This window comes from Gobius niger (genome assembly GCF_951799975.1).
Source record: "Gobius niger genome assembly, chromosome: 17".
NCBI lineage: Eukaryota > Metazoa > Chordata > Actinopteri > Gobiiformes > Gobiidae > Gobius > Gobius niger.
In genome coordinates this window covers 2,517,705-2,538,808 of record NC_136868.1, presented here as the reverse complement: position 1 = coordinate 2,538,808, position 21,104 = coordinate 2,517,705, and the positions used below count along the sequence as shown (strand labels likewise).

General features: G+C 42.2%; 1 protein-coding gene across 1 annotated transcript in view; it reads right to left on the bottom strand.

Annotated features, from left to right (window-relative positions):
• Positions 1-680: 680 nt before the first annotated feature.
• The window catches only part of mical1 (microtubule associated monooxygenase, calponin and LIM domain containing 1), a 50,658-nt gene continuing 30,234 nt past the window's right edge, over positions 681-21,104 (bottom strand). The window contains exons 13-24 of the mRNA XM_079575438.1: positions 20,306-20,496; positions 13,364-13,473; positions 12,794-12,856; positions 11,167-11,545; positions 10,940-11,001; positions 8,171-8,870; positions 6,877-6,980; positions 6,643-6,756; positions 6,469-6,562; positions 4,542-4,635; positions 3,856-3,929; positions 681-978 (exon numbers count right to left, since the gene is read on the bottom strand). Coding sequence (XP_079431564.1) covers positions 788-978; positions 3,856-3,929; positions 4,542-4,635; positions 6,469-6,562; positions 6,643-6,756; positions 6,877-6,980; positions 8,171-8,870; positions 10,940-11,001; positions 11,167-11,545; positions 12,794-12,856; positions 13,364-13,473; positions 20,306-20,496 — 2,176 coding nt within the window. The 3' untranslated portion in view covers positions 681-787. The remainder of the gene's footprint in view (positions 979-3,855; positions 3,930-4,541; positions 4,636-6,468; positions 6,563-6,642; positions 6,757-6,876; positions 6,981-8,170; positions 8,871-10,939; positions 11,002-11,166; positions 11,546-12,793; positions 12,857-13,363; positions 13,474-20,305; positions 20,497-21,104) is intronic.

The window sequence follows — 21,104 nt, the reverse complement described above, 5'->3', positions numbered from 1 at the left end:
GGAAACATTTAGAAAAAAAAAGAGAAAAAAAAGAAAGAAAATATTGCGGGAAAAAACTTAAATAATTTTGGGAAATTTAAGATTTTTTTGGGGGAAAAAATAGGAAAAATTAGGCGGGAAAAATGTCTTTAAAATGGGGGAAAATGCAAGAAATTAAATGGAAGGAAAAGGAAAAGGAAACACTAGTCAGTTTGATGGTTCTATATAACAATTAACTTAGGTATCTCGGTATCGTTCAGAAAATCGTTGAGGCATCTCTATTGAAAACAAACCCAGCCCTGCTCTTACTCTATTTCCTTTTTTTCTTCCTTGACTAGTTTATTTTTTCAAACAAAAAGCATAAATCAAGCCCAGTTTTCGTCCCTCTGAGGCCACCATAGTCTGCTCCTTTAACGGGCAACACCGCTTTGCTAAACTAAATCGCAATTAATGATAAGAAAGACGCAGGAAACCGATGGGAGTGTTTTAAACTTCAGCGTGGATCGGTTTCGAAGCCAGTTTTTTGTCACCACAGTGATGCCTTTTGATAAACCGCGCTCTGCAGTGCCGGTCCAGTGCAGCTGCAGAAAAGGCCAGTCTCTCCCCCGAGCACTTCTTCAGGCTTTTGTCGCCCCCTAGAGGCTTGATTCGACACCACCTCGAGAAGCAAAGCCCGATCTTTCCAGTGTCTGAAACCAGCGTCTCCGTTCTCGTCTTTGGCTTGTGCGGCGATCGTGAGCTCCGGAGTTGAGCCTGTGGGAAAACAGTGGCGACCCGTGGGGGTGGGGTGAGGGGGGGGGGGGTGGCGTTAATCCCAGTGCACTTGAGCGCCGGTGGAGTGGCGTTTGGCCTCGCGGATGGTGAAGGCCTCCTGCTCCTCGCTCAGCTCCGTCAGCCTCTTCTCCTCCAGGAACGACACCAGGGAGTCCCTCATGTCCACCACCTCCAGCATCTGCTGCAGGATGCTCTCCTCCTCGGCCTCCTGCTCCGCCGTTTTGTCTGGCGAGAAAGAAACAGGAATGGGCGGAGGTAAATGTAAACGTAAAGGGCTGGGAGCCAATTGTACAACTACGCACTTCACTGCCCAATCCTTTACTCAAAAATGAAATCACCCATTACAACACTGGAATTACTTTACTTTATTTGACTAAGACCCAGATCCTCTCTTTTTCTCTAGTTTCATGGATTCACTCCACTTGATCCTGAAGAGCACTCTGTTACTGATGCTCTCACCTTCTCTCCTCACCATTTAAATACTAGCTGAAAAAAGCAACACTCCAGATATTTTAATGGACAAAGACTAAATAGAAATGAAAAGAAGGGACTAAAACCTGTGAACCTCATATCCCTTAAATTAATAAGAAAGAAACACATATATGGTCATGTTTAGATCTTTCTCCTCTTTGTTTCCCCCCCCCCCCCCCCCCAACTGCTTTAAACTTTCTCCAATTATTCAAAAACTGCTTTAACAAATACTGAATTATAACTACAGATTTCTACTAAATAAACATACTAAGACATATCCTATAAATACATAAATAACTCATGCTACATGCTAATTCCAGCTACTACAGCTGTTTGTTTGTGTCTTCTGTACAATCTGCTGTGACAAAACATCCATGTGGACCTGATTTAGACCTGACTTTATTTGCGTGTGATAAACAAGTTTAGATTACGCCAGAAAACGGCCAGAAAGAGTGAAAAATGTTGTTTCTCTAAAGATTCTATTTTCCCCCTTGGCGAGGCCACGCCCCCTTCTATGACGAGATGCCGTCTGTATCTACAGGGTTCTAGACTGCGACCAAAATGCTCGCATATGCGACTATTTTTAGAGAATGTGCGAGTAAAAAAAATAAGTGGTAGCATCTGTGCGAGCAAAAAAAAAAAGAAAGTCTAATAGGCTTTAAGAGGAGTGCTGCAAATAACGTTATAAACAGCGTCTCCAGAGCACTCCTCTGAGAACACACACACACGCGCACACGCGCGCACACGCGCGCACACGCGCGCACACACGCGCACACACGCGCACACACGCGCACACACGCGCACACACACGCACACACCACCCAAGCTTCCACTATTATTGAAGAAGTCAGCTGGCAGTTTAGGCTAAACGTTTTGTCCAGGCAAGTGCCCCGCTCTCCCTGTTTGTCCGAGGGACAGGTGAAATACAGACAGCAACAGAAGCCACATGTCCCGACATGAATTGACCTTCTATTACTTTCTGCCAATGCGCACTTTCCGACAGTTTATTCCCCAAAGAAGTGTCTATTTTCACTTTTATGTTCGCCTTTTGGGGCGGTAGCGCTGCAGCCGAGCAGCGAGCTCACGAGCGCCGGTCAGAGAGAAGCACGAGCACGAGAGGAGACCGGAGAGACTGGAGAGGAGGAGACAGGAGCAGAAAGAGTTTAGCGGTTTATGTTCCTACCTGAGCTCGCTCTGATCTCCTCGCGGTCAGAAAAAGCTTGTTTTAGAGCGCAAACGTAAAGCTAACAGAGAGCTAACGTAAAGCTAACAGAGAGCTAACGTAAAGCTAACGGAGAGCTAACGTAAAGCTAACGGAGAGCTAACAGCTGCTCTTGTGGCCCGCCCTCCCTCAGCCGCAGCAGCAGATTCAGCTCCTGTATTTTATTTAGGCTTTAGGCTAAAACAGGTACTTTTTTGCCTGTGGTTAATACAGTCTTTATTGGCAGTAATACATAATTTTATAAGTGAATATCCTGCAAGTGACAGTGATATTGCAGATTTGGAAAGAAAGAGACAAACAATTGTCTAGGAAGATGAATAATAATGGATTGAAAACACAAAATTAAAGCAGAACAATGCAAAAAAATATATAATAAAACTATATAAAATCACTATTATTAATATGAAAAACTCAATTTTAAAAAGTTTTAACACTATTTTAATCATTGTTAGGATCAATTATAAGTTATATCGAACATGTTTATAATTGTCCTTGTTTTAATTTATTAAAATGGTGAATTTTGATATTGTGTCTCGAGTCTGTGCGACCAAAATATATTGTCTGTGCGACCAAATGAAAAAGTTGGTAGCACCAGCGCTACCAAAATAAAAGTTAGTCTTGAGCCCTGATCTATGTCACTTCCTGTCAGTGTCCAATAAGGAAGTGAAACTATAAACATCACAAAAATGGTCAAACTAAAGAAAGCTGACCGCTAAATCTGAAATATAATTGTGCTAACTATGTTTTAGTCAAACATCTGTCTAATATATCCTGCACTTTAAGTAAGGGATAATGTATAGAACGCTGGTCATTATCAGGAAAATAAGTAGGCCTACCTGTCGGTACTTATTTTCCCAATAATGACCAGCGTTCTATACATTATCTGCTTATTATTCGGCCATTTGCCAACTGAACACACACAACATAAACTTCGTACACTTTTAAGGTCGAAAGGTTTATTTAATGACTTCCGCGACAAATAGTTCCCAAAAGTTTGCGCGTTGCTCGGTAACGTTTGGCTAGGCTAGAAGCAGCAAGGCTAGTAGCTAGCCTAGCTACATAGCTGAAGGCGCAGTTGGAGGAATGGTGGTGAATCTCTGGGTAAGTTGAAAGTCAGACTCACGCTAACTTTACGAGCGATTCCCCGACTTCTCTCTCAGTGACGGGACAGATAGTGTCGCTGCTACGTACGTGAGGAGTGATATGAAAGAACCAACTCTGTTAACATTGGCAGCGTCATTATTTTTCTCAGAGGTCCTTTATCAGAAAATAATGACCGGGAGAACGTTGGGAAATCCCATTCAAATCAACGGAGCTTCTACTTACGTTGTGAAGAGCCGGATAATAAGGCCATATATAAAAGTACTGAGAAGAAGAATATGTGACATGACAGAAAGTGAGCTCTGTACCAGCGATCTCCATGTATTTGCGGAGCTCCAGTTCCAACGCGCTCTGCTTGTCCTCCAGCTCGAGCTGACGAGACCTGAGTGGAAACAAACAAACAGAGTCAAGCCAAGGTCCGGGGGCTTTGTGCATGTGGATTTTTCAGTCAAAAATGTACGTTCCTTTTACTACACCTCTCTCTATCTCTGTGGTGAGTTTTATCATTTCATTGCCTAAATCTACAGTGGGATCATTTGGTTGGTTTTGAGAAGTTTATTTGCGTTGCAGTCGCGAGAGGAACCTCCTTAACGGGACGCACATTTTAAGGTTGTTTAGTAATTGTACAAAAGTTCCATCAAGTTGTAAACGACAAGATTAAAGCGTTGAGTGCTATGAGGGGTTAGCTTGAATTCGGCAGGAACACGGTCTTGACCCAAAAGTCCTGGGCCGATTTTTCCTGCCAGTCCAGCCCTGACGGTGGAAACTTTCCAACATCACGGCAATGATGAGGAATTTTAAAAACTGTATATATTTAGGGTCAGAAAGTCTCTGTGACCAGCGTTTCCTGCCGCACCACAGATCAGATCAGAGGTGCTAATATTAGTGCTCGGCTTCTGTCCTCGTGTGAACGTGTGACTGCCGCTCTGTGCCGGTACAAAGCTCCGCTGTGTCGCCCGAGCACCCGACAGAGGCGCTCTGTGCTGCCACTTACGCCACCATGAGCTCAGACTCCTCCGACACCAGCGCGTTCTTCTCGTGCACCAGCTGGATCCAGTGCTCGATCATGTCCGAGGAACCGTTACTGCCTGAGAGACGAGAGGAAAGACATTTAGAGGCTTTTTCAAGAAGTAGCAATAACAAGGCAGTTTCAGATTAAGATCAAGAGCAGAATATGCAGCAAGATGCTTGAAACTCTGCAATATCTTGATACTGAATCATTTTTGTCACATCATTGTTTTCGTTTCAGTTTTGTCGCTATTTTCACAGCTTTTTTCCAGAAACTTTTGGAATGGGGGTAAAGCCAAACTGGAGAAAATGTGCTCGGTTCAGGTGGGAGTTAAGGGCTTAAAAGAAAAGCATCCAAAAACAAAAATGCGCTGGAAAAGCAACAAAAAAGTGACAAAAACACAACAAAATGTGACGAAAACGTGACGACAAAGTAATGAAAAAAGCGATGAAAAACAACAATAACATGACAAAAAAAAACGAAACGAAAAAGTGACAAAAAAGTGACGAAAACACGGCAAAAAGCCACAAAAAAGTAATGAAAAAGCAACAAAAACATGACAAAAATGCAGCGACAACGTGACAAAAAGTTACCATCACTTTTCTAGATTTTAGCTTTCAAATGAGGCGTTACAGTGTTGCTCTCCAGTTGAGAAGCTTTTAGATTTGGGCAAAGCCGAACAGGAGGAAATGCTCTCGGTTAAGGCGGGGGGTCAGAGGTTCACATATGTATTTGTGGAAGTGTCACATTTACGCTAATTTGGGCCAGGCTGACCAGAGTCCAGGGCTGGTTTTCAGTCCCAGTCCGACCTTGGATAAATGTCGCAGATGCCAAACTAGACGCCGACAGTGTTATTTGGCAGAGGATTAGCAAAATAAAGGATTTTTGAGGTTGGCTGTAACATCTCCATGGAGACGAGTTGGTGAGGTCCCATTAAAGTTACGAGTCGGAGGAAAAGTGAGCCGCTCTCATTGATGTGAAGTAAGTACCTGTTATACTAAATAATTATTAAGCCCCTCCCTTTGCTGATCTCAGTGACTAATTAGAATCCCAGGTGCCACAACATCGACCAATGAGACGACGTTTTCCTATAAACTGTCCCGTCAGCTGACAGCTCACTTTTTAAATATCTCTCTCTCTCCTCATATTACAAACAGATAATGACCAGCGTTCTATACATTATCCCGCTTATTATTCGGCCATTTGCCAACTGAACACACACAACATAAACTTCGTACGCTTTTATGAAGGTCGAAAGGTTTATTTAATGACTTCCGCGACAAATAGTTCCCAAAAGTTTGCGCGTTGCTCGGCAACGTTTTGCTAGGCTAGAAGCAGCAAGGCTAGCAGCTAGCCTAGCTACTTAGCTGAAGGTGCAGTTGGAGGAATGGTGGTGAATCTCTGGGTAAGTTGAAAGTCAGACTCACGCTAACTTCACGAGCGATTCCCCGACTTCTCTCTCAGTGACGGGACAGATAGTGTCGCTGCTACGTACGTGCGGAGTGATATGAAAACACCAACTCCGTTGCCATTGGCAGCGTCATTATTTTTCTCAGAGGTCCTTTATCAGAAAATAATGACCGGTAGAACGTTGGGAAATCCCATTCAAATCAACGGAGCTTCTACTTACGTTGTGAAGAGCCGGATAATAAAATGCAATAACTTTTAGTACTTTTTATTTCTGAATTTGTATGTGGTTACTGTGTTTAACTTTTTTCAGAGAGACTTCCTGGCTGAATGAGATAAATATACTGTATATTTGTTTTTAACAAACACAAATGCATTTCAGATCATGTTTGTAAAGGTCTAAACGACAGGGTTGCCAGGTCTTACAATCAGTAAGACGAGCCCTATGGTTGTCTGGCTATGTTTTGACATAAATAATTACAGAGGAGGACAGTGAAGTTCTTACCAGCCTCCCCACGAAGACTCCTCTCCAGGTGAACGCCTTTCACTTCCAAATCCTTAAACGTGACCTCGATCTCCTCCAGTCGCCTCTGGATGGACTGCACAGAAGACATTTAAATAGATCAGATATGAAAGCATGTGCTACACCGCAACAACATGATCGGTAAAAGAGGCTGACCTGGGCATTCCTCAGCCGCTGCAGTTCGCTCGTTTTAGCTCTTCGCTCCAGAGTCCTCATCTTCCGCAGCTCGAACTTCTGCGCTTCCACAGGATCCGACGGCGAAGACTGGAACTGGGCAGACAAGTCGAGTCAGTGAGCGAACGCATCCCATTTCCCCTTGATTTTTGGGGACAATAAAGCAAACCGAAAGACTCTGCCCTGACTTCCCAAAGCTCCTTGTTTTGGTCTTACCTTATCGTCGAACATGTCGAGGTCAGGAAACATGTCGTCCTCCTCTTCGTCGTCGTCATCCGCGTCGTTCTCCGAGACGCAGTGAGCGTGTCCGAACGTGGTTTCTGTGGGAGACAAAAGGGCACATGTGAAGTCTGCAGTGACACACACACACATGACAAAACAAAAACTAAGTGCTCTGACAGGAGAGCGACCAACCGGCGAAGCAAAACGTTTCCAAGGAAGGAAAAGACAAGCTAGTTTTCCATTAGAAAGCATTGCACTTTAGACGTGTACGTTCTGTAAAGCCTTTAAACCTATATATTGCTCCTGTGATAACACCGAGTTGGTTACAATTAAAGGAATCCGCACAGTAAAGTGAAGATTACTGCGCGAATTTCAAATTACTCCTGGTATTATTACGCCTTACAATATAGTCCACCCTTTTATCCGCTTAGAAAATCCACATTGTTTAATTTTGTGCAATTATACTTTGTAGTGGAACACTTCACGTAACCATATTTAAATAGGGAAAACGTGGAAGAGCTTGGTAGCTTCTATCTTGACCTGTTTTGGAGCTATAGAGGAGAGAGGGAGAGGCTAAATGCTAACGCCGTCTGCGCTGTGTTTACGTGACTGAAGATCAGACAGGTCCTAAAGAACTCGTCAAAGCTCAGGTAAGAACATATCTCAGTGTGTAAAAACTATTCCTTTAAGTGTAAATATCTGGTCAGATTTCTTAAGACTTTCAAGGACAAAAGCACTTATTTCAACATTACTTTCTGCAGTGTAATGATAATGGGACATAAGTGCCTGCAAAAAAGCACAATTTTATTGAAATTATCAAGTTTGTCCTCCTTGAGTAATTATTTAGAAATCTATCTTTCTCTGAAGTCACCAGCTGGTTTTACTGCTTTGTAACGAGGAACAATGGCAATAAACGCCTTATCTTTGAGACGACTTCTATCTCCAGTGTCTGCTTCGGCGATATCCAAATATCTCTTCTCGCGTGATACAAAAGAACCAGGTCCTAACAATGGCCAAAACCTGACATTTAGTTGGTTCATTTATATACATAGAGTAGCCAAAACAATACTTAAAGGGACTATACGGAGTTTAAACATGTGTTAAAACCAAGCACAAGCTTAATATAGAAACTGCAGGTATGCGTAAAACCTGAGGTGGCAGTAGTGAGTATTAAGAGACCAACTTGCTCTGTAAAAAGTGAATGAATGGGGTACATTATTTCCCAGCACATCCCAGTCTTATATTTTTGTTGCACCAGTGTCACCTTGTAAAGTCGAAACCCACTCACCCAGTCTCCCGGGATGGCTGAGGACGCTGAGCTTGCCGTCGCGGCTGATTCTGGGCGAAGACAGATTCCACGGTGAGAATTTGGACCTGGATTTGGTCTGCCCCCCCGGGATCTCTTTCCTTTTGAAGCAGCGCCTGTTCCTCTTCTCCCTGAAGTTGCTGGCCGTGCTGCCGCTCCAGTATCCGTCCTCCTCCTGCGATTTCGTCACCGTGGCCGACGACGAGGAGCAGGAAGACGACCCGCACGGCGTCTCCGAGTCCGAGTCGGCGCTGAAGAAGTTCTGCAGACTCACGAGCTGGCTCTTCTCCTCGTCGGTCAGCTGGAGCTTCTTCATGGATTGCTTGGGATTGGGTTCCTTCGACGGCGAGGACAGGTCGTTGCTGCTGAGGTGGATCGTCCGCGGTTTGGCCACCGGGGTCGGAGGGCTCGCCTGTCGGGATAACCGCGGTTTGGGGACGGGGTAACACGCCGCCTCCTCCTCTTTGTGGGGTCCCGATGGAGAGGTCAGCAGTTTAGGGTCTGGTGGAGGCGGCTGCGGCTCGGTCAGGGTTATAGATTTAAGATTGTCCGGCACTTTTAGCGATCGTCTGGACGGAGGGCAGTCCAGAGTGTGTTCGTATTCTTCTTCGTCAGACGGAGAGGGAGTGTAGTCGCTGGACGCGTCGTTTTCGTCATTTGTGTTTTTGTGATTGTCCGAGACCTGAGGACAGAGGAGGTACATTCAGTTTGATCATCAGATTTCCATGATGTTGCTCAGACTTTTGTAGCCCCGGTCACCAGTACGAAAGAGAAAGAAGTGTTCCCTCAGCCCAAACCTAGTGGTATTTTCTAGACTTATACATTATCTACAAACTGCACTATATAGTAGACTTTATAGTGCACTGATTTTGTTGGCAATTAAGCAGTGTTAATTTTGACAACATATTTTAATTTAGTTTTAGTCTTTTGATGAAAATGTAATTTAATTTTAGTCTAGACTAAAATTGAAGATATTTTTTTGACTAAAACTAGTCAAACTAGTTTTTATAATATTCATTATAATCATATTTAATGTTGTTCCTCTGCTTCATGTTTCTGCTCCACATGAACAAAGCTCAGAGCTGATCCTTTGGCAGAGAATTTACCTGATCTGAGGCTCTTTCAGACGCTCAATACAAGTTTGGATGATTTTAGTCTCTCCTTTTCATTTTTATTTCGTCTTATTTTAGTCGACTAAAATATTTGGACATTTTAGTCAAAGTTTTAGTCTCAAGAGAAGCTTTTAATTTAGTTTTAGTCCAATTTTAGTCGTCAAAAATAACACTGATATTAGATCAGCTTCATTTAATATGGATTTTACATGAATGAAGAAAACTGCTTGGATAATTGTATTTTGGTCTGAGTGGGGCGCTATCGATCCTTCGTTAGCAACTTTTCACCATAACAATTTATATTCAAGTGGTGCATTTGGTAATAATACCGGAGTAGTTCGATATCCGTGCAGTAATCTTCACTTTACTGCGCGGATGCCAAACTACTCCTGGTATTATTACGCCTTACAATATAGTTCCCCCTTTTATCCGCTTAGAAAATCCACATTGTTTAATTTTGTGTAATTATACTTTGTAGTGGAACACTTCACGTAACCATATTTAAATAGGGAAAACGTGGAAGAGCTTGGTAGCTTCTATCTTGGTTAGTGCTAGATCGTATGCTCCAGAGGGACGGTCTGCTGTGAGTTTGTATAGATTTATGAGTTGGTTTGTCTAAAAATGCAAATAATCCTAATCCTTAAGGTTAACCCCTTAACTCCCACCTGAACCGAGCACATTTTCTCCAGTTTGGCTTTACCCCAGTCCAAAAGCTTCTGGAAAAAAGCTGTGAAAATAGCAACAAAACAATGATGGAAATGTGACAAAAAAGTGAGAAAACATTGACAAAAAGTGATGAAAAATTTATGAAAAAGTGGCAAAAAATGTCACAAGAAATTGACAAAAAAATGGACGAAAAAATGACAAAAATGTGACAAAAAAAATTGATAAACAATTGACAGAAAAATGTCAAAAATATGACAAAAATGTGACAAAAAATTGATTAAAAATGGACGAAAAAATGGACGGAAAAAAAAAGACAAAAATGTGATAAATTACAAAAAAGTTACAAAAATGAGTTGAACACCCAACAAAAAAATGTTGGAAGAAAAAATCTGATGACGTGAGGAAAAAGATCCTCTCGGTTCAGGTGGGAGTTAAGAGGTGAACCATTTCCCTGGCCCTAATTTGTGTCATGATATCTCACGTTTTCACAGCAGACTGTCCCTCCGGAGCATACGATCTAGCACTAACCTTCTATCTTGACCTGTTTTGGAGCTATAGAGGAGAGAGGGAGAGGCTAAATGCTAACGCCGTCTGCGCTGTGTTTACGTGACTGAAGGCACGGGGGAAGATCAGACAGGTCCTAAAGAACTCGTCAAAGCTCAGGTAAGAACATATCTCAGTAAAAACGGTGGCCTATTCCTTTAAGCCCCTTGATCAGAACGCAGCACCATATAAATACAGACAAAACAGAACATGTATGGAGCAACTAGAAGCTAAATCATTTTGTCGTCTCATCTAAAAAAAGGAACCAATTTAATTATTTAACTAAATATAAAGCGCCACAGCGGAATCTACTGTATCGTTTACTGCATTTGTCTCAAAGCTGTTACACAATCCAATATTGCTCACTGCACATTGAATAAAGCACGCTGTATTGAGTGTGCAGTGAGCGGCTCTCGGCTCAGTGACCCACCTCACACGGCGCTTCTGCAGGAAACACCAACGCTTCTGAGTGCAGTTCACAGTAAAACCTCCCTGTGGGAACATCACACACGCCACCGTCACAAAAGAAAGAGGAGAAAACTCTTTAGGTTATGAAAGATGCATGTTCACCCACTTCTACCAACGCCACCACGAATTATTCAGCAGCGAGGCCACATAAAAGCATGGAAAATTACAATTACGTCTTTGCGTCGGTACCTGTGGCCTGGTCGTAGGTGTACCCCCCGAGCCGGAGCGTGAGGGAACAGCGATGGCACTTGAAGCAGCTGCGGTGGAAGAACAGCCCCTCCGCGCTGATCCTCTCCAGAACGTACACCCGCTTCCCACAGAAGTAACACTCCTCGCTGTGGGCCAGGGAGTCAGAGGCTGGAGAAGGAGTTTCCCGGGCTGAAGAGTCCCGGGCTGAAGCGTCCCGGGCTGGAGCGTCCCGGGCTGGAGCGTCCCGGGCTGGAGCGTCCCGGGCTGAAGCGTCCCGGGCTGGAGCGTCCGGGGCAGCAGGGGACTCATGAAGACCCCCGGGGGAGGGCTCCGGCACTGGGTCAGGTTTGGGCTTGGGCTCGGCAGGCACGCTGGGTGTCTACAAGAGGCACAAAGTCACAGTTGAAGGGACGTGATCATGACAATGCACAGACCAGAGCCGTGGGAAGATGTTTTAGTTTAGGGGGCGCTGAGGGACAAAATTTACCCCCAAAATTCTTTTTCTGTGGATAAATCCTAATTATTAACCTTAACTCCCGCCTGAAACGAGAGCATTTTCTCCAGTTCAGCTTTACCCAAATCCTGTAGGCCAGTGTAACGCCTCATTTGAAAGACCTACAAAACTAAATGGATCTTTTTCCTCACATCAGACTTTTTTTCACCACTTTTTTGTCACTTTTTCGTCAAATTATTCACATTTTTTTATGTCAAATTCTTATCATTTTTTCGTCCATTTTTTCCTCCATTTTTCTTCAAATTTTCTCACTTTGACAAAAAAAATGAATAATTTGACGCAAAAGTGACAAAAAATTTACAAAAAATGACAAAAATGGACAAAAAATGGACAAATTCTTATCACTTTTTCGTCCTTTTTTTCCGCAATTTTTCTCACTTTTTTTTGTCAAATTTTTGTCCATTTTTGTAATTTTTTGTAAATTTTTTGTCACTTTTTCGTCAATGTTTTCTCACTTTTTTCACATTTTCATCCTTGTTTCCGTCTCAGTTTTGTTGCTATTTTCACACCTTTTTTCCAGAAGCTTTTGGACTGGGGTAAAGCTGGAGAAAATGTGCTCGGTTCAGGTGGGAGTTAAGGGGGTAATATTGCCTGCAGTTCATTAGCTATCCACCAGGGGGTGCTGCAGCGCCCTCAGCACCCTGGGTTCCCATGGCCTTGGCACAGAGTAATGTTAATGGGGCATGAAAGCCAGCAAAAAGTCGAGTCGAGATATCTACATTGAAACAAAATACTCCTTTTTAATTTAAGTGTAAAAACTTGCCTCTTGGACTGATTTCCTGAGGTTGTTTACTCAAGTCAGGGGCAAATTCATTTATTTCATGTAAATTTTACTAGATTAAATGAGTGGTTTACTGGAAAGAACAAGAGCCCTGAAGAAGGCTGAAGCTAACCAGAGGATGAGTAATGAACACATGAGCGTGATGAAGCCTTTTGATTGAGAGGCAAAATGTCTCCTCCTCAAACAACCCAGTCCAGCTGACAAAGTGAGTGCTTAGTGGCCACATAGATTTTTGGGGGGGTCCATTTCAACATGAAAAGGGACCGACTGAATGAAACGTCTGTGCATTAGCCTGCAGAAACAAACTAAGGCTACAGGCACAACATACTTACATTGACCTCATCCCCCATTCTCCTGTCTCTCAGCGTGGAGCGTTTCTGAGAGGCCAACTTCTCCTGCAAGAACAGAATCATCATGTTTTTGTTGTGAACGGCTGATTTACGCGACAGAGAGTTCCTGGAAACTCCTTGTTTAACATAGAACTCCCTCATAATGAATTGTTTTGTTCAGCTCCATGTGATTTCTATTAAGAGGCTAAAGAAGCAATAAATTAACTATGAAGGTGTCCTCATTTAGCTTCACTTCTTGAGCTAAACAAGTGGAGACTTTTTAAAATCCGCTGACCGACTAAAGAAACAAAACACGCTGAAACTAGGGAGAGAAAAAATAAGTGGTTCAGTAACGTTCCATGAATTTTACACAAATGGCACCAAAACGAGGAAAATCATGACTAAAACTGAACAAAATAAACTAGAGGACATTTTTAAATGGATAAAAGTTCTCTCTGACTGTGCCATATATTGTGGCGTTCATGGATGTTGCTATAACGAACATTTGGAGGTTTGGTGTGGGGGAATTGTTCCAAACTCCAACATATAAATGACTGTAAAGGACATAAATACCTTCTGTCTCTGTAGCGAGTTGTGCTTGAGTTTGTTGAGGAAGAAAACGGCGGATTGTGTTTGCGAGAGGGTCAGGGGCTTCTTTGATAGAGCCTGGACACCCACTGGGCCTGCAGTCAACAAGCACAAGCAGAGAGAGGGTTAAGAAAGGCACTTAGAAGCCAATTCATCCCATCTAAAAATAACATACAGGGGAGTTTACAAAAGCACAAAAGAGATGATATCAGCGTTTCAGGAAAGACAACATCCGGGGTAGTACAAGAGTCAACTGAATCGATGCAGTTGTGACATTTCTACACTAACGGGGCAGACGTTTCATGAAAAAACTAAATAAATCTCTTCACAAGGCCAAAGATGTTAAGTCCCACCAGGTATAGATACAGACGGCATCTCTGGAATCGCCCATATATGGTCATGTTTGAAAACAGTTAAGGGGGAAAACAATTTTGAAAAAAATCTAAACTTTCTCTAATTATTCAAAAACTACTTTTACAAATGCTGAATTATGAATATAGTTTCTACTAAAGAAAGATACAAAGACATGGGGAGGAGCAAAGTGGTTCAACAGCCCATAAATACATAAAAAAAACTGAGAATGCTAACAGGATGCTACATGTTAGCATCGGGCTAATGCTAACTGTTCTCGTTGTATGTGATAAATAAGTTCATATTCCACCAGAAAATGGCTAAAAAGAGGGAAAATTTGTGTTTCCTAAAAGATTCTATTTTCCCCCTCGGCGAAGCCACGCCCCCTTCTATGACGAGTTGCCGTCTGTATCTGTACGTGAGTTTCCAATGACATCAAGGATACTTTTGGCTTCCATTTTGAATACCAAAGTAGAATTATGCAGCACTACAACATATATATATCTGTACTCGGGATGAAAATGAAAGACAATTGAGCGACAGAGGCATTTTTATGGACTCGGAATCATTGCTCAAGAAGGAAACGGTTAAAACACGGCCACAGAGACTCACCTTTTTATGTGATACAAGCAGCAAATGTGTCACAGACGAAGCAGCTCTGTCTGTCGAGCTACAGCAGGATTTACTAAAGATCTGCTTCACTCTGAAGACTAAATGAACACATCAAAGAGAAAACATTTCTCTGTGATTTTTACAGTTTGTCACGTCAACAGAGTCAGTTAAGCTGCTCAAGACGTTAGCATGTTACCGGTTAGCAACTGTCAATAGATACAGACGCATCTCGTCATAGAAGGGGGCGTGGCTTCGCCGAGGGGGAAAATAGAATCTTTAGAGAAACACAATTTTTCCCTCTTTTTAGCCATTTTCTGGTGGAATATCAACCTATTTAACACATAAAGTCAAGTGTAAATCAGGCCCATATGGATATTTTCTCACAGCAGATTGTTCAGTAGAAGTGAAAAAACGGCAGTTGTAGCAAGCGCTAGCTAACCGTTAGCATTAGCCTGATGCTAACATGTAGCATCAAGTTAGCATTCTCCGTTATTCATGTATTTATGGGCCGTTGAACCACTTTGCTCCTCCCCATGTCTTTGTATCATTATTTAGTAGAAACTATATTCATATTTCAGCGTTTGTTACAGTAGTTTTTGAATAATTAGAGAAAATTTAAATTTTTTCAAAATTGTTTTCCCCCTTAACTGTTTTCAAACATGACCATATATGGGCGATTCCAGAGATGCCGTCTGTATCTATGGCGTCAACAGTAAACACATGTGTGGCTCACATACGAACACTGAGGAAACACTACAGTAACAGCTCTGACCTCTGTCACATGTTGTATCCAAGGCCAGATGTTTGAGGTTCAGGGCTTTCTCTTGGAGAGGTCAGAGCTGAGCTGTTGAAGCTAGATGCTAACCGGTAGCATGCTAACGTCTTGAGCAGTTTCTTCACATAAACGTGCGTCTCTGGGGTCGTGTTTTTACCGTTTTCTTCTTGAGCAATGATTACGAGTACATAAAAACGCCACTGTCAATCAGTCGTCTTTCATTTTCATCCTGAGTAGAGATGTTGTTGCATGTTGTAGTACTTCGTAATGCTACTTCGGTATTCAAAATGGCCGCCATAACAACAGAAGTCACATGATTGAAAGGGGGCGGTGCACATTCCGGGGCACAGGTGTTGAGAATTGCCAGAAATTCAAATTCAAGCCAGAAATCTCACTCGTAAAGAACAAACATTACATCGAATCGATCACGGCTGGACATTTCTACATTCAGTTTGTGATTAGACCCAGTGTATGTTTTCAAATCCGTGTTGAAATCGGAGGACACATCCATTATAAGACCCCACTAGATGTTTGACTGATGTTTGCAGGAGACATGATGTAGAAGATCTTAAAACAAATGCAGTCTTGGCTTTTTGCAACCTTTAAAATACCAATCATTCAGTTGAAATTAACCGTCCATCCCCACCAGCCTTGTAAACGAGCATCAGCCTCATGAATTTGCGTCATTTTCCCCCTCGCACGTTGCACTCGGCGGCATCCTCAGGTTAAATAATCCCACTGACAGCTCCCTCCTGCTGCACATCAGTGAAGGGAGCACAGCACTGCACCTCTCACACCCACCTCCAGCTCAGCCACTGCATCTCAGCGGCTGCAAACGCCGCACACGCTCTCAGAAAATACATACCGAGGCCGGGGAAGACGATCCTGTCCTCGTGCGCGGCGTGAACAGCCTCCTCCTCCTCCTCCCCCCCCCCTAAAGCCGCTCGTCCCCCGTCAGGCGCCGCTTAAGCCCCGCACCGCTCGGACACAGCCTGCTCCGCCTGCTCCAGCTTCAATGCAGGAGAGCAGCAGCAGAGCAGAGGGACGAGCCACTTAGAGCTGAGGGATTGTGGGTAACAGGCTCTTAAAGGGGCAGCACGGCTTGTTTTCTTCACTAGAGGTCTGTGTGACATTGGGTTTTGATAACGCAATAAGTCTTTTGTCGACAACGTGTTAAATTCATAAACCTTAGTCAACTTAAGATGTATTTAATTGAAACAAATCAAATTGCACTGCTTGCTTCTCCCGCATGAACAAAGGTCTGTTACTTTGCCAGTGGATTTAAATGACATGAGGCTCGACAGAAATATCTGGAGATTTGTGTCATGGTTTTAGTCTCATGAACTACTTTTGATTTAATTTTAGTCAAAAACAATATTACTTTGACTAAAATGAGGATAGTTGACACAGTTAACACTTTGTTTTAAAATTAAGTTTCAGATTGCGCACATTAAAGGGGCTAGATGCAAGTTGGCCATTTTATACTCACTACTGCCACCTCAGGTCATACGTGTAACTGCAGCTTCTATATTAAGCTCGTGCATGACGGCACTTCGGACCCGAATGAACACCTTTGGGCTCATTCTACACATTAGGACATTATTGAAACATGTAGGGGGCATTTTTAAACTCCGTATAGTCCCTTTAAAAGAAAAACAAAAAAAACAGCACAAGAATAGCAAGCATTTCGGAATAAGAACATGTTTGTGGAGATCTAAACTAGACCTCCACCTATTCCTGCTTTTTTTGCTTCTGATACCGATACTGGGAATCGTGAGTATCAGCCAGTATCCGATATTAACCGATACCGAGAGACTTCTTAAAAGTGGCTGCTGTGAGTGAAAAGTGAATCGTCCTCTTTTCTCCATTGTGAGATCTATAAAGTCTGATCTTTTCTTGCAAACGAAATGTTATTAATTACAACTATCTATTAAAGGCACACTGCGCAACATTTGGGACTATACTGTTGCCATCAGTACAAAACATGCTTCTAATGAGCAGCTCCACACAGAAAACTGCAGTAATCAAAGAATGGATTTGGATTTAAATCTCAAATACTGCTGACTTTAGTCACATCTCCATGGAGACGAGTTGGAGACAGGACAAAAGAAGAAGAAGAAGAAGAAGATCTTTATTTGTTTGCTGTTACTTGTATTTAAATTTTATCTATAGGGTAAAATTCTACGCGCTGCGGCTTTAAGAAACTGTAATGGAAAAACATTTAAGAATGACTGGACTTTTCCACACTATCCTCTGGTATGTATGACAGGCATTAATATAAACTACTCTATGTAACAAATATGCCAGATCAGTTAAATACAAACACTCGGCCACTTATTAGGCTAATTTAGGTGATCCAATTTGATTAGTTGACATTAGCATTAGCATACTGCCTCTAGCATTCGCATACTGTTGCAGCATTTTGCGCAGCAATCAAAAATACATTTGCGGAGGTTGAAACTAACTGAGCGATTGAATTCTCCAGGTTCTGCCCTTCAAAATGAGGTACACATGCCCATATTCACTAGATTTAGTTGGTGAAAGTTGTGTTTTTAGCCAATAGCCATGTATATTTTCCAGTCTCGGTTCTGATATCCGATACCAGTGTCGTTTCGGTGCGTCCCTAGTCTAAACTATGGAGGCTGTGAACAAAATAAGAACCTATGAAACTTTTTTTCCAGAATTGGAATGTGGCAACTGATTTCTATACACATTAATCAAGGACAGGAGTTGAAAATCAGTGCGTAAAGTTCTCTTTACGCTTCACTCAGGCTGCAAACTTTGAAGCGACAGTATGTCCGACTGGTTGAGGTTACTTTGTTCCCTTAGTTGGATATTTTGAGCATAACTGAATAAAGTGACAAAAATAAACTAACAGTTAAACTTAACTATCCCGGGTTAGTTTTGTTTATTTGTTTGGGTGATATTTCACTTAAAGCATCACACAGACAATATATAGTTTAAAATCTGTATTTTGTTCAAAATGTTCCTTTAGTTTGTAAAGCATTGAACTCATCACAAATGGGTAACACTTACCACCTGGTCCACAAAGAGGAGGTGTGTCCTCGTTGGCGGCCATTTTAAAATCTCGGGGCATTCCATGAACAAGTCCATGTACAGGGGGGAACTGGTTTTGTGTTTATTGAACATTTGTTTGATTTTGTTTCGGTATTTTGTGTTTGATTGTTTTCAAAGTCTAAACACATAATTGGGATGGAAGAAACCCGTGAGAATATTATAGTAAAAGAAACCTAACCTGTACATGTAAACCGTATACTTACCTCTTGGTAGGATGTACTTACCGGGGGGAGGGGCTTCCTGCTATAAGAAAGGTCTCGCAATCAGTCAGGAAGACACATGTAGCTGCTGGGTGCACGGGGAGGTTTCCTGAGTTCTGTTTGGTTGATTTTGTTTACATTTTTTTGACAGTTCTTTTTTCGTAAATATGTAAAGTTTGATTTTTTCCCACGGTGCAATAAATGGGAGTTTTGGGTTTGCCTACTTGACCGCATTGGCCAGCTTCCCCACACAGGGTTTATACAGAAAACAGCAAGTCAAATGTAATGCTTTTGTATGTCATTTTTAAAATATTGTATTTTTATCCAGCAAACTCAAGAAAACTGCTTTTCTGTTCCATCCAGCAGAGAGATGATGGGAAAGGGGCCACTTTAGACCAAAAAACTACAATTCGAAAGTACAGGTCGAAGGTATTATTGGGACATATTTGTTTAATTCCCAAAGAATGTCGCTTAATGCCAGATGGAATGAAATTAGATGCCATTTAAGGCCACAATTAATTTTCCTATTAAGGCGAGACACTGCAGGTGAATAGGGAAAATAAATAAATGTAGAGATGTCAATTTGAAGCTTTTGCTGAACATCACAGATATAAATATGAGAAAAAAATGTATTGCATTTTTTCTGTCATTTTATGTTTTCACATAAAAAATAAGGCATTTTGAGCATTAAAATGGCCAAAATTGCCTATATTTTGGGCAACGAAATCAAAATAATGAATTGAGCCAGATTAAATTTTATGGCTTTATTTTATTGACATATTAGTAACTAAGATTTTTTCAGAGGGGATTTTGGATATTTTGTTTAGTTTTTCAATAAACGAATCATCAGTGAAAAAATCAGTAAAAACTCAAATTCCGCCTGTTTTTTTGGTTTCAAAGCTGAATAAATCAGGCTAGGAATTAGATATTAAAAAATCCCTCTGAAAAAACCTTCAAAATGTTGTTGTGTCTCAGCCTGTAAAGTTTGGAGTCTGTGGGAGCTTCTATAAGGGCTCAGGCTCTGCCCGAGTGCGGCTTCTCTCATTCAGAGAAAACCAGCCCTGAAGTTTTGTAGCGAGTGCTCATGCTCGGCCCGTTCTTCCACTTTTCCGCTCCAGCGTCTCGTAGGAGGAAAAACACCATATTTGGGTGAAAGCGTCATCACGGGGCCCCTTAGCAGGACACGTGGATGTCAAATCTGTCAATATTTATGAATGAAAACCCACGGGAAAGACGGCCTTTCTACTTCCGGGTCGCCCCCACCTCGCAGACAAAACATCATAAAATAAACATCATCATTTTTATATCTGACATGAAAACTAAGATGTAAAGGGAGGAAAATAGATACAAATCTCCACTTCCACCACTGCGTGAAAAATCAATACTTTCACCTGCCGCGTCTCGCCTTAATATGAAAACCCTGACAATAAATTAATACATTAAAGAAAAAGCTACAGGTTATTAAATGGGAGTAGATTTATGCAACAAAAAGTTAAACAAAAATTATAATTAAAAGTTAAGTTTCAACTTCAGAGAGTCAAAACAATAAGTCTGTCACTGGAGGGAAAAACCACATCCTCATTAATCAATATTTACAGTCCCCCAGTCTCTTAAAGGGAAGGTGCTGATCGACTCACTCACTAACGCAGTCCAGTGGGAGGACGTTGCGCCTGCTCCTTTTACGGAGGTGCTGTGTATCTAAGCAACACAATTACGTAAGATCTGTCACTTCTTACAAAGCGTTTTTTCAAAGAGGAAACAAACATTCCATTTCAAAGGGATCACTGTAACACTCGACATGAAAGTGGGGCTGAATGAGTAATTACGATTTGAAAGGTTGCAATTATCCAAGTTGTGTTCTGTCCTCTGCAAACGATAATATCATTTCCTTTTTCCCACAATGCTGCTGACCTTTGGCGGGAGCGGAGACAGCCTTCTGGATCTGGGTGAGGTACAGGACCATGGAGAGTTTGTCGACTTTGCCCCCGTTGGCGAAGTCGTCCGGGGACATGACGCGGGGAACGCCCAGCTCCTTCTCCACGACGCTGAAGGCCAGCTGGTTGTTCTGAACGCCGTGGGACTCGTTGAGAGCGGACATGTCTCTGTGGGAACATCATCCACAAAAGATCAGTTTGAAATAACAGGAAAATGACTTGAGATTTGCATTTTATGGAGGTGGCATTGTAATAGAGGTCGACCGATATATTAGGCCGATATTTGGGTGTTTTACGATCTCCAAAACTGAAAGGGAGAGCCAGTTGTGTAGGAAAAAGCTCAGCCTTAAAATGAGCCTCCCACAACTTGCTAGGCCTCATGGGAGCGAAGAAAAGTCAGTGAAAATCCGTCAAGTTCCTCGGATCATATTTAATATTTTATGTTGCAGACTTTTGCTCATAAATTTTGGAACCATAAGAAATAGAGACTTACTGTTTTTGGTTTTGGAATCTGCTGATTTGTGTGTGTGAAGTATCTACTAAACATGAATATCCAGAATAAATCAGCCCTATATCTCCAATAAAGCGCCCCCTGCAGTCACAGTTCAACACTGATACATTTTATTGTTAAAGGGGCTGGATGCAAGTTGGCCATTTTATGCTCACTACTGCCACCTCAGGTCATATGTGTATCTGCACCTTCTATTAAGCTTGTGCATGATGGTTGCCTGGCTCTGCCACACTCTTCCCTGTCTATTCCACGCAGGGAATTAGTC